Source organism: Xiphophorus hellerii, chromosome 8 (assembly GCF_003331165.1).
Source record: "Xiphophorus hellerii strain 12219 chromosome 8, Xiphophorus_hellerii-4.1, whole genome shotgun sequence".
Taxonomy (NCBI): domain Eukaryota; kingdom Metazoa; phylum Chordata; class Actinopteri; order Cyprinodontiformes; family Poeciliidae; genus Xiphophorus; species Xiphophorus hellerii.
Genome location: NC_045679.1, coordinates 25,552,852 through 25,569,609, shown reverse-complemented (window position 1 = coordinate 25,569,609; position 16,758 = coordinate 25,552,852). Strand labels below are relative to the sequence as shown.

The 16,758-nt window shown below is 41.1% G+C and overlaps 1 protein-coding gene across 7 annotated transcripts; it reads left to right on the top strand.

The window, feature by feature from the left end:
- The first annotated feature begins 353 nt into the window (after window positions 1-353).
- Window positions 354-15,914, top strand: rilpl1 (Rab interacting lysosomal protein-like 1). Of its 7 annotated transcripts, XM_032570908.1 has the most exons (10): window positions 354-942; window positions 4,112-4,259; window positions 5,967-6,085; window positions 7,129-7,377; window positions 8,257-8,427; window positions 10,105-10,155; window positions 10,240-10,394; window positions 10,909-11,013; window positions 12,299-12,386; window positions 14,273-14,385. In XM_032570908.1, exons 1-10 carry the CDS (start codon window positions 652-654, stop codon window positions 14,276-14,278), a joined length of 1,383 nt encoding a protein of 460 aa, XP_032426799.1. In that variant the 5' UTR covers window positions 354-651; the 3' UTR covers window positions 14,279-14,385. The 7 variants fall into 7 exon arrangements, with proteins under 7 accessions (XP_032426799.1, XP_032426798.1, XP_032426800.1 ...); XM_032570906.1 differs by lacking the exon at window positions 12,299-12,386 and having other exon boundaries at window positions 652-942; window positions 14,273-15,914; XM_032570912.1 differs by lacking the exons at window positions 354-942; window positions 12,299-12,386 and adding an exon at window positions 2,090-2,180 and having other exon boundaries at window positions 14,273-15,914.
- Window positions 15,915-16,758: the final 844 nt, after the last annotated feature.

The following is a 16,758-nucleotide window of genomic DNA, read 5'->3' as shown; positions in this document are numbered from 1 at the left end:
TCTCATTATTATTGGATAATAAGGAGATTTTTGTAGCTATCTCATTATCTCATAAAATAATTGAGTCATACTTATGACATTGAATGTTTTTTTCATGAGAGTGGCGGAAATTGGCTTCCATTAGAATAACTCTTTTTTTTAATTGCTAGTTAATACCGACATCTGGATTTGGTTTAAACATTGGGACAATCAACCAACAGGGGATAAATAACAGTAGCGGAGAAACATAAATAAAAATGTATGTATCAACACATAAAAACAAAACACATGCACACCGTAATCCTAAATAAAATTAATTGATTTGAATCCATTTTAATTTTTGGAGTTTTATTTTGATTCGCCTCACCGGAAGTGCTGCTCTTTCGGTGCTGCTATCATTGACTGTGTTTTAACTTCCAGGGGACATCAGCTCCGGCCGGACAGCGATGGGACGACTGCGATTTTCATCCCAAACAACTCGATTTGAAGCGTGTAATGAGCGTCACACGTTGAATAATTGGTGGTTTTAGTGTTTTTGATTCCTTTATGGTTTATTTCGGCCCTGGTTGTGAAGCGAAATCGCCCGGGGTGGAACTTGGCTGACTTGCTCGTCTCGGGGGGAAGGAAGTTTGTTGTGGCGAAGGAAGCGCAGGAAACCGGGAGGGCCGAAACATGATGGAGGACTTCGGCTCGGCTCTGGAGAAGAACGTCGCCGACCTCACCGTGATGGACGTCTACGACATCGCGGCGGTGGTGGGCCAGGAGTTCGAGCGGATCATAGACCAGTACGGCTGCGAGGCTCTGTCCCGGCTGATGCCCAAAGTGGTGCGGGTGCTCGAGATCCTGGAGGTGATGGTGAGCCGCAGCAGCATGAGCCCGGACATGGAGGAGCTGCGGCTGGAGCTGGACAGGCTGCGGCTGGAGCGGATGGACCGGCTGGAGAAGGAGAAGAAGCACAGACAGGTGTGACAGAGCGCGGCAACACGGCAGACTGACCGAGGGGGGAACCGTGCTGGTCTGGTTCTACCGACTCACTGCGCCAGTCTTATACAGTGTGGTTACTGAAAATGTAACCCAAGAGAAATTGCTTCATTAAAATATTATTGAGGTATACAAATCAATATGTAAGTGAATCTTTTAAGGATGCAAGTTAAAGCCAGGAAAGGGCTGGAAAATATTTGACTAATGAATTAAGAGCAAATTTCAAATACAATAAATCACAATGTGGTTTAAAAATAATAACTTAAAAATTTTTGTTTTTACTAAATACTGAAATTGAATCTGCGTATCAGCAGCACTTTCAAGGAAACCTACTGACAACTTTCATATTTCTTTATTATTATAAAAGGTCTAACGATATGCCTGAGATGATAGTTTGTTTTATTCAAAAGAATAAAATTTAGTTGTATTTACAGGGTATTGTAGTTGTATTGACTCCGAAATGAAGATGAAGCAGAAACTTGGTCAATCAAGTATCTAGTATTTTCTTATTATTTTAAGAATATTTTATTTATCTGAAATTATCAACCTAAAAGATAAAATAAAGTGTCCATTTACTAGACCTGGTGTGCTCTGCTGTTTGAATCGAGGCCGCACACAATCATTCAGAGGGCTGCAAACAGCCCCCGCGCCTCACCTTGGGCACCCCTGATATACAGTAACTTGTCAAAAATATTCATGCCCCTTCAATTTTTCAAAACCTTTTCATGATACAAACCTAAGTTCTTTGAGTTTTTTTCGTAAAGTCTCAAGAAAATCTATTAAATATATGTAGTTGCAACGCACGAAACCAGACTTTAGGAAATAATTTATAATGAAAACGAAATCATTTAATCTGAGAATGCGTTGGAATAAACAGCTAAACAGTATAAAGACATAACAACAAAAAACTGCGAGTAAAAATATCCATATGTAAACATAACATGTTGCTTGACATTTGCTGCAGCTGACATGGGAAGACATGGGCCTGCTGTGGTTTGTTTATTAGTGTTTAGCGGTAGCAGTCGGTCTGCTGAGTGCCGTAAAACAGTTTCCAGGTCAGCTTCTCGTGACAGTGACTGAGTCGGTAGCAGACTGATTAACCGGGTCTCGTGACTGTGAGAACGTGGGCGCCGTGGCTGGCGCGCGCGTGCGAGGAAAGTGCGACCGAGCCGCGTTGAGTTTCACGCGCAGAATACCTCAAACTCTCTCGTGGGAGAAATGTGAGTAGGACAGAAGGCAGGTTAAGGTTTTTGTCGGTAGTTTTATCCCTACAAAACTAATGAGGACACTTTGCTTTTCTCTCTCTCTCTCTTTAACACGATAAGAAGCTGAAATGTTTTCTGTAAACTCCGCCTAGCAACAGTAACTGACCTTCTTCGTTGGGGTGCGCGTGCGTTTGAACAAAGGTCATCAGATGACATAAACTCTCTGGATTGAGTTATTTTTTTCTTTTTCTTTTCAGTTTATTTTAAACATTATTGGAAAAATAAGAGTAAAAGAAGCTAAACATTTTATAAAGTAACTGCAACATACATATTAAACTTTCACACTATTTAGACTTCAAAACAGAAGTATAAAGATACATACGTTTTTTTTTCTCACTCTCTGAAGTTGAAGCAAACAAAACTTCTCTTGTTTTAGGTTAGTTAAAATTACAAAAATGATTTCTATTTGCAAACTGCCCCGACAATGAGTGAATATGTCAAGAGATTTCTTTATTAATGTCGTCTAACTGGCTTAAAATAAGAAAACTTTGGTCTGATTTAACGTGAGAGGAAAGGTGACTGTAAACTTCTGGCTTCAATAGTATCAGATCAGTCAGTAGATGTTATAATATAGAAGGAAAAAAGAGGTGTGCTGTCTAAATGAACCAGCAAACCTTAAAAACAAACAGATGAACTGACTCGTTTCCTTCTCTCTTGGGGCTGCAGCGGAGTTGCTCCGTCGTAACAATGCTTTAATTATCCTTGTCGGCTTCATTTCAGCGGTTCTTCCAGATGATTCATCTCTCGTCTTGTTGATGGAGTTGACCTGGGTGGCATCTCAAGGGTTCGTTTGCTTAGAGGAGTCAAAATCTCTCAGAGTGAGAGATTATCCCGAGCACAGCAGTTCAACAAAGTGGAAAAACTGAGAGATCCCTTTCTGTACGTCAGTCAGGTCTAAACACAGAGAGTTAATAGTAGCTCTTCCTCGGCTGCTTTCTAATGCAGCTTATGAAAATCTTACTTTATACAACACAATAACACCTCAGCCTACGAATGAGAAGCTTGATGAAAAAATAGAGTGTTGTATTGATCATCATTATTGGGGAGCATTTATTCATCGTTGTTTGGAATTTTTGATATAATTCTGAAAAATGTATTAAAACCTGCCACACTCAGAGGTAACGTCATGCAGGATACGACAGCAGTTTGCGTCACAGCAGCCGTATAAAAAGCCTCTGACTGAAGACGGTGTGTTGCTGTGTATCGTAGTTATTTGGAATTAGCTGGTTACCTTAATAACAGGTCATGGCTATCGCTTTTAGGTGTACTAGCATACTTTCAGTCAGCTGACAAGCAGTGCGCAGCAGCACGTTGGAGAGGGGCCATCACATTGTTCTAACTCTACCCTCCATAGTGGGATTGCTCCGATAAAAAGACCCAGAATTCCTTTACTTTGGGAGATGAGCGATCGGCCGATATTAACGTGAAACCGATCTGATCCACACCCACCAGGTCACGTCTCCACTGTTGCCAATTTAGCAACTTTGTTGCTGTATTTAGCAACTTTCCAGAAAAAAAAATGCTATTGGCTACAGCTCCAGGCACCTGTCTACCCATGTCTTGTGTTGTTTGTGTTTTTCGCTCCGTCTTTTGAAATTTCGTTGTGCTTTCGTGTGCAGTGACGATAAATGAATTCTGATTAGCTGTGAATCAGATTTTATTTCGGTGTAACATTTAAACAGACTTCCTGCATGTTCAGGATACAGGCCCTGTGCTAGCCAGGATGTTCACACTGTTGTGAAGTGAAAACTCATTCCTTATTAGTTCTCATTTAAAGCGAGACAGCACTGCTACATCTTTGGATCCGGGTCAGCAGCAGATTATGGAGCTTCACTTTGAGATTTAAGCCGTGTAATAATTAGTTGTTTACTAATGTGTGTGTTCAGGAGTTGGAGCGGGTGGAGGATGTGTGGCGGGGAGAGGCCCAGGACCTCCTGTCCCAGATCGCTCAGCTGCAGGAGGAGAACAAGAACCTCCTGTCCAACATGTCCCTCAAAGACTCCGTGAACGAGGAGGACCTGCAGAGGCACGAGGGTGAGGCCGGCGCTTCTGAAAACCTGAACGCCCGCACGCCACATGCCGACTTAGAGGCCCGGAGGTCACGTGTTCTGGCCCGGTCTTCTCGCCAAAGGGCGTCACGGCTTACTGAAACGTAACGAAATGGCGAAAGCTGAAATTGAGAAAACGTTTTTGCTAACTGAAATAAATAGAAACGGTAATTAGTGTGGGAAAACCTATAACTAACTGAAGCTATATCGTGCGTTTATAAAGCTAAAACATACTGAAATCATAGACATTCTTTGCTTTAGTGTTTGTGAATCTGTTCATTGGCCTTTTGAGCTGATGTGAAGTAGATTGATTTTCCACACATAAGCAGTTCATGTCGGACGCCTGCAAATTACGGCGCTAAATATTCCGCTTGGCGCAAAATGGCTTCAGCAAAAGTTGGGAGAAAACACCAGAATCTGTAATAATTGAATGCATTTTTAGAAAACGGGATGTTCTGCTGAGTATTCATTGACCCAATTGATTTGTACATAATCACAATGCAACCCTTTGACCTTTTTGAATTCTGAACCAAAAAAATTAACCGAAGTCTGAAAAAACTGAGACGACTAATAAAGACTAAACTAAAACTAAACAATATTGAGCTAATAATAACTAACAAAAACTCGCAAACGCATTCTGAAAACTAAGTCTAAATGAAATAGGCCGACAAAAAGTCACAACGAAATAAAACTAAACTACAATGAAAAACCCAAAACTACTAGAATCCTCTTTATCACATAATATGTCGAGACGTTCAAAGTTCATGTTTGTTTAACCGACTTGATCTTATTACTTCAGAATACTTCAATGCGCTGAGAATTACATTTTTCTGTTTCTTTTGGACAGTGGAAATGTTTGCACCTGTTCATTCAAGTGGGAAACGATAGTTTCCATTCACTCATAATGGACATGAATAACATTTTAATGATTTATTAAAACACAACGAGATGAAAATTGGACTCAAAGCTTCAGTTACTGAAGTGTCGCCCAAAGACAAAAGGTGAAAGACTTTGCAGCGTTTTTGTCCAACCAAAACCGTGTAAGTTTATAATGCTAGCTAATCCATGCCAATATATCATATTAATCTTGTAAATAAGAATACTAATGTTGTTTCCTGTTTTAAAGTTAATGCCTGGAATAAACCCAGTCCTCTTTCATTTCTCTACAGAAGTTGTTTTCCACACATTTAAAAGAAATGCTTTGTTCTTTTAAAACTCCTGGATTCCTTTTGTTGTTTGAGGGTTACGACCCGGAAAGGTCAGTTTTGTATTTTCACGTTGTGGAATTTTACATTTTCTCTTCAAAAAAAAAAAAACACAACAAAAAATCCCAAAACCAGCTACATGTCTCTGGGTTCTTCGCTCGACGGCCTCGCACAGAGGCACGCACAAAGAAAGCCTTCTCTGTGTCCGCCTTGTCTCGACCTCTTCGTCGTCCCACACAGAGGCCGCAGTGATCCCGACGCCCCGCCGGACAGACCAGCCTCAGTGCTGGGGAACACCTGCCAGACTCGCACACAAATCGGCCTCCGCAGCTACCCCCCCCCCCCACCCCCCCCACCCACCCACCCACCCCCCACCCCCCACCCCCCTCTTTCTCTGCCAACAAACACTGGGGATTAAAAAAAAAAGTCAGAAATAAATCTTCTCAATTTGCAGTCCAACACACCGCTGCTCTCTTCGTGGTGTCCAGGTATGACGGAGAGGGAGAAGCAGGTGATGATGAAGTTGAAGGAGGTGGTGGACAAGCAGAGGGACGAGATTCGAGCGAAGGACCGCGAGCTGACGCTGAAGAACGAGGACGTGGAAGCAGTAAGGCCACTTCCTCTCCGGAGGGGCGTCGCAGAGAACAGCAGGAAAAACGTGCACCGCAAAACATCTTACCATGTAGCTTTGTCTAGTTTCTAGCGAGAATATCTCTAGAAATATCTCTGGAATACTTTGGGGGGGAAAAAGACTGAAATAACTTACAAGTGACTGTTTTTTAGAAAGATACAGGGGCTTGTTTTAAGTTAATAATTCCTGAGTATTGATGAAAAAGTGCTAGATCCACTAGCAGATCATTTCACACATAACATGGAAAAAAATGTTTTTTTTAGTGAAAAATCTGCCAGTGGAACCAGTACAACTTCATCAATATTAAAGATTTATTGACTTAAAACAAGCTCCTATATCTTGCTGAAAAATAATTTGTAAGTTAGATTTTATTATTTCAAATGAATTAAGATATTTGCACTAAAGACTAGATCAAATATAGATGGTAAGATTTTGTTTTTGTACAACGTTGGCATCAATTTTTTTTTTTATACCCCCTCCACATTGTTGCATATCTGCCTTACGTTTGATTGGCAGTTAAAGTTAACTTTCTGCTGTGGCCTCATGCATGTAACACTGTAGTGTACATAATCTCAACCAGCGAATTTGTTCTGGATTATCCTACAGACTGTAACCATCCCCTTTTTTTGAAGGACGCTTGTGTTTACAGAGACTTCATAATTCATTTTAATTATTATTTCTCTTGTTTTGTTTGTTTATTTTGTATATTTAAAACAAGCTCCCGTGTCAAATGTTCATTAGAATTTAAAGTTTATTGATCTTTGAGAATATGTTATTGCATTATCATTGCATTAGCACCATATTGGTTGAAAACGATCTCAAAACAACATTATCATTCATAATGATAACTTCTGGGACAATTTATCGTCCAGCAAAATTTAACAAGCATCGGAAGTGCTTGGGATTCACTGCCAGCTGTTTTGGCAAAGAACCAGTTGGGTTGTAGTTTAGTGGTGAACTGCGAGCGCGCAGTCAGAGAGCGCGTCTCCCTCCCACAACTCCGTCTTTCCCTCCCGCAGCTCCAGCAGCAGCAGTCTCGCCTCATGAAAATCAACCACGACCTGCGGCACAAGATCTCCGTGGTGGAGGCTCAGGGCAAAGCGCTGATCGGGCAGAAGGTGGAGCTGGAGGCCGGCGCCCAGGCACAGGCGCAGGAAGTCTGCGCCCTGCGGCAGGAAGTGGCGCGCCTACGGGAGCGTCTCCACGGAGAGCCGACGGCGCAGAGCCCCGAGGAGCTCCTGGTGCCTCAGCCCCCGTCACCGGCAGAGGTGAGAGACGCACAGAGGTCCTGTTCCCACCGAGTTCAGGCTGACAGATGTATACCAGGGACAACTCTGAGACGTTTCGAATTTAAATATTGGCTCGTGGTTGAATTTCATTGTCGGCGGTTTAACGAGACAAATAATGTGACTTCATTCAGCTGTGATAGATTACCAAAATCCAACAGCAAAAAGATGTGTTTCCTCCATGGACTCCTCAAGGTTTTTCTCTTTAGCTTTGCTGTTTTTTATGTGTTTCCATAATATAACCTCAACTTATGTTTAAAGCTGCCTCATGCAACTTTTATAAACACAGTTTTTTTTTACATATTTCTTAAAACTGTCACTATGTCACGCTAGTATGTGAAATAGTGAAAAAATAAAACTCCTCCCATGAATGCAACGCTCCTGGTCAAAAGCAACCAGTCACAGCCAGGAGGAGGGTCTGTCAGCGCTGTCAGTTAAGCTCGCATACGCGCTGCTAAATGTGCTAATGGTGGAAAAGAAAGACGTCATTCCTGGAGAACTTTATATCCGCCGCCAGGCTAACTAGCCTTAGCATTCATGTCAGAACAAGCCGTAGCCTAGCAAAGAGCAAGGGCGAGGTGTGAGCGTTGCATCCATGAGAGTGATTGACAGCGCTAAGACCCTCCTTTTGGCTCTGATTGGTTGTTTTTGACTGGACAATGGATTTCTACAGTAAGCATTGGGACATAGTTCATCTGTTTCATCCTGTACTGTCTCGACACAGTGGTGGTTTTTAAAAATGTAAACGAAATCCTGCAGCTTTAAGTCGATGCGCAGAAACGTTCTGCTGAAGATCTCCCGTCACATTTACCTCAGAGACTGACTGTTTGGGGAATAATCAAGTGTTTTTCACTTCGCCAGCGGGATAAGAGCGCCGAAGTGGTTTTGAGCGCTGAGGGTTGGTCAGACAGAGCGGGCGCCTGCCGGCTGATGCCGGGGGGCTTCGAGCCGCCTCCACAGACCCATCCTTCCTTCCTCAGCTCAGAAGGACGTGAAGATGAGGAGGCCGAGGACGAAGCTGCGTTGCTTTGGGTAATGCAGGCTGGCGTGAAATTTAGTTTTCTCCCCGACGACGACGGCTTCAAAAAGCTGCCGGTCTAACGGCGTGACGCAGGCGCAGTGGCTCTGCATGGCAGTCTGAAAACTAACACGGGTCAGCAGGGATTTGGGTTTTCCTTTCCAGCCAAGCGGGTGAGAACTTTTAGATGACTGCACTGACAATACCTCCAGATGTAGATCAGCATGACGACTCAACCTCAGACGGCACTTGAAGTTGTTGTTTCAGTGATCAACAAACCCTGAAAGGCCGGTTCATGTTCCAACCAAAATGAAACAAGTGGGGGATTTTTTTTTTAGCAGGTGTTTTAGGCAGCAATACACTTTTAGAAATGTTAGACGATTTATTTTTAGACGTTATATTTAATTATCTCTGTGTTTGTTGGAAACTCCCAGCTTGCAACAAAAAGAACAAAGGAGCTCATCTAGAGATGGAAATATCACATCAGTAAAATATTCCGTGGAAACTCTGAACCTCAAATGAAATTGGTTAAAATAGATCTGAATATGGAAACACGTTTCCCTGTTGAAAATAATAGACATCATTTCTCCCCCGACAAGCCCACCCACCAAAACATACACAGCAATTAAAATCAGCCATTTTCAGCAGATTAGTCATGAAAATTATGTTACATGACTGCTACAATATTAGCAGAAGTATTCCTAAAATAAGTCATTTTTGCCAAAAAAAAAAAATCAATACCTTTTTTTTGCCAAAAGAAAATGTAACACTTTTCCAGTCTCTGGGACATATTGATGTTTAAGAACGTAAAGACGGACAGATACAAGACCAGCATGTACTGTAGTTCTGTGAACTCCCCACATACTTCATCTGAAGTGCCGAGATCGACTCTGACTGATCAACGGAAATTGCATCATTTTGTTCGCAGAGAAACATCCGCCTCCCGAACTTGACGCTAGGCCCAGTCGTAGTGTCATGTGATTGGTTCGAAATTTGCCGCCGTGTTTTATGCGGAAATGCTCTCGGACAGCACTGTTTATATTTCTCTCCAACGAGCCCTCTTCTCTACCGTTCATATCAGGAGGCGACAGGAATACTTTTGAGGAACATTTATCTGACGCGGTGAGAAATGATGTACATTTGTACATAAATAACTGTTGTAATAATAACTATACTGTCAAGTGGCTAAAAACTCCTGTAAATTGCAGCGTCATTATCCAGAAAGGAGGGCGCCTGCCGCAAAGTTGCGGCATTCGTTTGGTGACTGTTTATGGGAACCCCGGAGGTCAGCAGCTTCAGCAGAAAACGGTTTTCCTTATTTCTCCTGTCATGTGGCCTCAGCTGAGTGTCCATTTATTTTGTCATAAATGAAAAAGTAATGCCCATTTAAAAATGGGAAAACTGATGGAATTTGAAAGAAATTGCAATTAAACATATGATTTCAGATGTTATTCTTTTAAAACGTGTATCCATTAGAGTCATTTCTAATCAGTTCCTGCATGGCTTAGTGAGCTGCATGTGTTTGGGGTGTTTTTCTTTAACCGAATGCGATTGTTTCTGGTTTGCTGAGTTAAAAGTGAGAAACACGTCGCAGCTTTAAGCTTTATGACAGCAGAGATACAGACAAACTAATTACGTGTTTGAAACAAAAAACGCTCATATCTGACTTGAAGTCCAACATCTGCCACCAGGAGGCGATGTGTGATGAGGACATGCCTGGTGTGTTCCAATATTTCACCAAGGTATCCTCGCCTCGTAGCCGCTTCCTCCTTCTTCCATTCTGGCCGGTTTAGTTCACTCTGTGTGATGCACCGCTGTCTCGGCAGGAGGCGATGTGCGAGGAGGAGTCAGGCGGACTGGACCCGAAGGACCCCAACCGGCCCCGCTTCACTCTGCAAGAGCTGAGGGACGTCTTGCACGAGAGGAATGAGCTGAAGGCCAAAGTGTTCCTGCTGCAGGAGGAGCTGACGTACTACAAGAGGTAGATGGAGTGGAGTGTATTCTTTCTAGCTTATGCCTGGACCAACAATAACAGAGCTGCTTCCTTTCAATCGTTCTTCTTCTGGCCTTCATGCTGGGCTGATTTCCTGTTGATGTGATGCTATTTAGAACAAAAAAAGATCACTTTGCATACAGTGGTTTCTCATGTAGAAAATATTTGGAAAAAATATTTTCTACATGAGAAACTTGTGTACTTCAATGTACTTCAATGTCTTCAATGTACTTCAACTTGTGTACTTGAGCCTCAACTTGTGTACTTCAATGTATTCTATGATGCTAGTCCAAGTTTCATTCATTTCTTCACTTGGTACAATATGGCTCTGTCTGACTTAGTTTCCTGCACCCATTTCACAATCAAAAAACACGTTGTCACATGCTTTCGTTCATCGCCAACATGTGCTTTTCTTGATTTGTTAGTGTATTCAGAGGAGCCACATTCGTCTTGCATTTTCCACACATATGTGCTTGACGATTGTAATCGTTTCTTTTCACAGTGATGAAGTAGATGAGGACATCGCAACTCCTTCTCCGTCTCCCTCCCCGGAGCTGAGGACCCGTTCTCGGTCGTCCGCCCAGCCCGAATCGGGAATCAAGCGACTGTAAGTCGTAGCTTCACGCCCACAAACACACCTGACCTGTAGGGCGGGCAGCAGCCTGTCACAGTCTCCCTCCCTGCTCTACGTTAAGGCAAATGATTAGTTTGCATGTGCAAAGCAAAGGGTGTCGTTTTGTTTTGTTGCTTCAGCCGTTTATTTATCTCCCAGAGAAGCGGCTCTGCAGGATCATAACTTTATTTCAAGCTTGTAACATTACATCACAACCTTACACACACACACACACACACCAAAAAAATCTTTTTATTGGTCATCTCAGCGACAGTCTCTTCCTGCGTTTGTCTGGCTGTGAAAATAAACAGGTTACACAGTGAAACTTGCTGAAATCTAAATAAGTGCTCTTTGTGGCTGCATGGGAAAATTGATGTTCTCTAAAAACTATCGCTACCAAACAAACCCAGTGATCTACAGTAAGTAGCCACTGCATTACATTAAACAGTAAGCAACCACTAGGTAGAAATCTCATCATCTGGGAAATTCTTTTCCCACTTTCATTGTTGCCTTTTCTGTGTTTGTCACTAACACTCTTCTTCTACACTTTACAAACATGATTGACTTTTTAAATAGTTGTTAATGGAGGCCTTTATGTGCAGTTTAAAACGGCTTCTCCTCACATGTTGGCTTTTTCGGTACTTGAGATCATTATTATCTCTTCATGCTTGCTTTATTGACGTTCAGGAGACCTAATAATAACTACGAAAGGTTTTAAGAACAGCACTATGTATTCAAAGTCAGGAATACAGTAGCTCCGTTTCCACGAGAAACATGCGCAAATCTCTGTCGATATTCCGCTTATGTAAAAAAAAAACACCTCAAACAAACAACAATTTCACAATTACGGTGTTTCCGTTAAATTAGAAATGCAATTAAAATCACACGTGAATAAGTTTGTTCACGTCATAAGTCATTACAAAACATCCTCCTACCACTTCCTGTCGTCTTCTTCATCATTTCCGCCAGCAGTAACATCCGGTTGTTGACTTGAGTGATGCAAAAAAAAAAATCTGTTGCAGTTTTGCGAAAAACACTAATTTCGATACTGCCGAAAAACCACGTTTTATCGAGAAACTTGAGGTTTTGCGTTTGTTTGTTTTTTTTCCGAAATTGACGTTCAGCAAATTTATTTTCAGAATTTCAAATTGCACAGTTTTATGGCGGTTTTATCGCAGCTAGTGTTTCATTGTGTGTGTGAATGAACTCTGACATGACTTTTGTTACATCCCCTACCCCCTCCCCCACTCCCACCCTCCTCCTCCTCTCTGTGCAACAGGATCTTCACAGCCATAATGCCGATGGTGGCGGCTGGTTTGATCCCAGATGACCCCACTTTACAGCCAATCAGACGCCTCATGTCGCTTGTATGACCTTATTTTGTTGGCTTTCAGCCCATCATGGTTCCTGCTAACAGCCTCCACCCGCTGCATGTGCCTCACCTTTGTAGTATTCTGATTGGCTGATTGTGGGGCTGTCTGACTGTTGTGGTGGATCATTTAAAAAATAAAATAAAATCAGCCAGTCAGAATAGGTGTTAGTTTTGTTGTTTCACTCGATCTCTCTGCAGCTCACTGAATAATTCAGTAGAACTGACCGACTTAATCACTTTGACCTTATGTTCTTTAGTGAGTCACCTTCTAATGTTTGCACTGATCCATTTATAGGGTTCACAGTAAAATCTACATCGATTAATTCAAAATAAATGCTACAACTTTCCAATCTTTTAGACCTCTGAGAGATCTAACAGACAAGATCACTGTAGGATATTTAATTAAAGCGTTTTAAGTGTCAATGAGTCAAAGAATCTCGCAGAAGAGCATTGGTGAGGTCAGACACTGATGTTGGACTCTCTCACTCGTGTCCTCATGGACTTCGCTTGGTGATCTGTCATGTTGAAACTGGTTGGAATTGTCCAAAAGTTCCTTTCACTGGGACTGAGGAGCCATCATCTCTAAATCAAGAGATGATAATGCTGGTGGTGATGGCAGCATTATGCCGTGGGATTGTTTCACTACGAGATCCTCGATAGGATCTCGTAGAACACTATTCCTCCATAGTGGATGGAATAATGTTCCTCATCTTAAAGCAGCAGCTAGACTGAAAGCAGTTGGGTGGAAACAGGAAGTATCACTGATGTTAAGTGTTGCTAACAAAACGTATGACGTATTTAGCAGTTTGGCCCTGAGAGACATTACGCCTAAACCGTAAATCGTAATTTGTGGAGAATTTGTAGCATTTAACAACCACATAGCCAGTGTCCAGAAGTGTTTTTAATGGGTTCGCAGCACGAGTGCATTAGGGTCACTGCAAAATACGATGACTTTAATCTCAGAAGTTTCTTAGAATTCAGATTTTATCCTCAAGATTTTGACATTTTTTTTGTCAGGATTCTGACTATTTTTCTTAGAATTTTGACATTAATCTAAAAATTCTCACTTTTTTCTCAGAATTAAAAAAAAATCTCTCAGAATTCAGACTTAAATATTAATATTCTGACTTTGTTTCTTACAATTCAGACTTTAATTTGACTTTTTGTAAGGGTTCTGGCTCTTACAATTTGTACTTTAGTTTCAAAATTCTGACCTTCTTTCTTTTCTCTTTTGGACTAATCGGAAAATTCAGACTGTTTTTCCTTGAAATTCTAAAAAAAAAAAAAAAATCTCCAAATTCAGATTTCAATGACAAAATTCTGACTTCAGTCACATAATTTTGACTTTTTTTTCATAATTTCCCTAAAAAAGTCATAATTTTGAGAAAAAGAAATGGGGAGTATTTTTTTCTATTTGGCCTAAGCATCTCCTCTTACTTTCAGTCACATAAACCATTCGATTAATTTAGTCATTTTTAAAAATAGCTCCAGTAGTGGGAATGGATATTTGTTGGATTTTGTTCCATATTATCTGCATGAACCAAGTTAATTAATGATTCTGCAGATGCTACTACTGTAGGTCTTTCAGTAGTCGGAGAGCAATAAAAACAGTTATATCAGATATTTTACATCATTTGCAACATTTTTCCTAATGAATTTCCCCTAAACACCATATTTTTTTCACTTAGTTTTTGCTGTTTTTTGCTCTGAAATTTGAACAAGATCTAAAACCACTACTAAACCTTATCCCCAAAGAGCCCTGAAGGGGGCGACATTAACAGCACTGTTACCCTAACTCCTAACACCGCTTTTCATGTTTCGATCAGTTCCTGACCTCACAGACGTGACGGTGTTTCAAACCTCTCTGTCTCGTCTCTTCAGGTTTAGCTTCTTTTCACGCGACAAGCAGCGCGGCGCGCAGCGGGGCGCGCACATCGACGCCGGAATTGGTGGCGGCTTCGGATCCTGGATGCAGAAAGACGACGTGTACACAGAACAAGCCCAGGAGGCTCTGCAGCATCTGTAGGATGAAGGAATACACTCCACTCCTCCCCACGCACATCAAACTACCGCTACAGACTCATTCTGTGCTTCAACCTGAGGGGCCGTGCAAGAAACGAGAGGATCTTCTCGGAGAAATGCATCAAGAGGTTTATTTAAATACATAAGAGACGATACGTTGTCAGTTTGGAGACTGCGCAGCTTTGAAATGCCAGAAAGTGTTTTAGTTTTCCAGGAAGGTGGTTGACCCACGTTGAAGGATGGAGAGGGTGGATGTTGACGAGAAGATGAGACGGGAGCGTCAAGCAAATTTATTTCGACTGAAAAAAGGAAGTTTTCCAGATTTTTAATTTTTTTTATCAGTAGAAGGGGAAGCTGCGAGGGAAAATTTGACACGGTTTAGTTTTACGGTATTTTAACGTTTCCAGCCACGACATTGGTCCCGACATGTGATCACCACCAGCATTTAGCGACTTCTGAGCGGCTCCACGGATCAACTCTGCGTCTAATCATGATTTAAATCGGCTCCAGCACCAGGAGAAGCACAATGGAGATACTGGAGGCCATTAATGCAAAGAAAACGGCGTGAATGAGTGAAGGTGAGGCCATGTCAAACCAGTAAACTAAAACTCAAAAACAAATGATAAAAATGGCAAACTTTGGCTTTATGATTGAGATTATTCTATTATACCATGGACGTCTTTTTTTTTTAGCAAAAGAAATTAAATTTAGGAGATCTTATCTCATTAAGTTGCCTTAAGCAACCTCCTTAGTTCTGATTAAAAGACCTAAATACATGCCATATCCCTGAGTCAGCAGATTTTTTACATTAAAATCTTGTAATTTATACATAACATTAACAATATTTTAGTAAAACAAAGAGGACAAGGGTTTTTAAATCGTTGTAGAGTCAAAACCATTAATAGGGTTTGTGTGCTTGCCCTACTAAAACCACAAACATGTACAGTTGACACTTTTGTTTTGTTTTGTGGGAGTGATTTTTATTTTCTCGTCTAACTTCAGCAGTAAAAGTGGATTTAGGTTTTTCCTTAAAAAATATAGCTTTCAAATCAATCACTGTAGCTTTGTCATAGAATTGCAGTATAATAATTAATAATTTTGAGATAGCTTATGTAGCTTCTATGTGATATTTAACATAAAAATTTTGTGACATCGGATTTTCTTGGCAGAAATATGATTCCATAGAAAATGTTATTCGTTCTTTTTGTTTTGACTCACTATGAAAATAACCATTTTCTCCGTCAATTAGCAATACTTTTCTACCAGTTGTACCTGGATGTATAAAATAACCCTCCACTAATCTACTTCTGCAACTCCAACGATGCCAAATCGGCCCCAGCGTCCGGTGCCAAACTTTGCAAACCGCCATTAAAATTGAAACGGTTGGCTTTAGTTTCGCCGACTTAACCAAAACATTTTGTTTTATATCCGCTTTATTTCATGATTTCATGCAGATGTTTCTCTGTGTTGCACTACGTTTACACAAGTCCTGGGAAAAAAATATATGGAAGGCTGTGTTTAATAAAAAAAATTAAGCTCAAATCTACAAAGTTGTAGACCACGTAATACAGAGCCAACACCATGTCGCTGTCCTCTGAATGGATCATTTTCAGCACGGCAGTGTAGACATCTGGAAAAGTCGCATAGGAGATAAACTATTTTGGATGAGAAGTATGCCGTTTTTATTTTGTTTTATATTTTTTGTGTTTTTACAGTTTGTGTTTCATTCGCTGCAGTGAGATAAGCTGTGTGTTTTAATAGTGACAGCACTTTATCCTTATTTACGCTCCTCAGAGAGCCGGAATAAATTATTGTAAAAAGGACAAGAATGCTATACAGCAAGAACACGATGATAAAGGCAAGGGTGTTTGTGTGTGTGTGCAATTAAGCAATTTCTCTCTTTATTTTCACATAATTAAGCCTGGAAGGACAATAACAGAATTAAAGGGAAGTCCAGACAAAGCAGCTCAATATTTCTCTTCTATCATGTCTGTAGTCTGACAGGCTGGATGTCTGGATATAACAAAAGCATCATGACTCCAATTCAAACCTGTTTCTTTAGTAATTAAAGTCATTAACATGAAAAAGATGTTGTGTTTCTTCGTTTGATTCTACATGCTAATTTTTATTTTTTTTTTCCCATTCACATAAAGTGAAAAGTAAACCCTTTGTGGCCACCAGAGGGCAGGATATTCAACTCATCACAGCTTTACAGCGCTACCCTTCCTGTCACAAGGCCTTTGTCTGAAAGTCTCTCTCACTGGAGGTGAAGACACACAACAAGAAGTGGATCAAAATTGGGTGGAGGGAATCAACATATTCAGAAATCTCAAAAAGATTACATG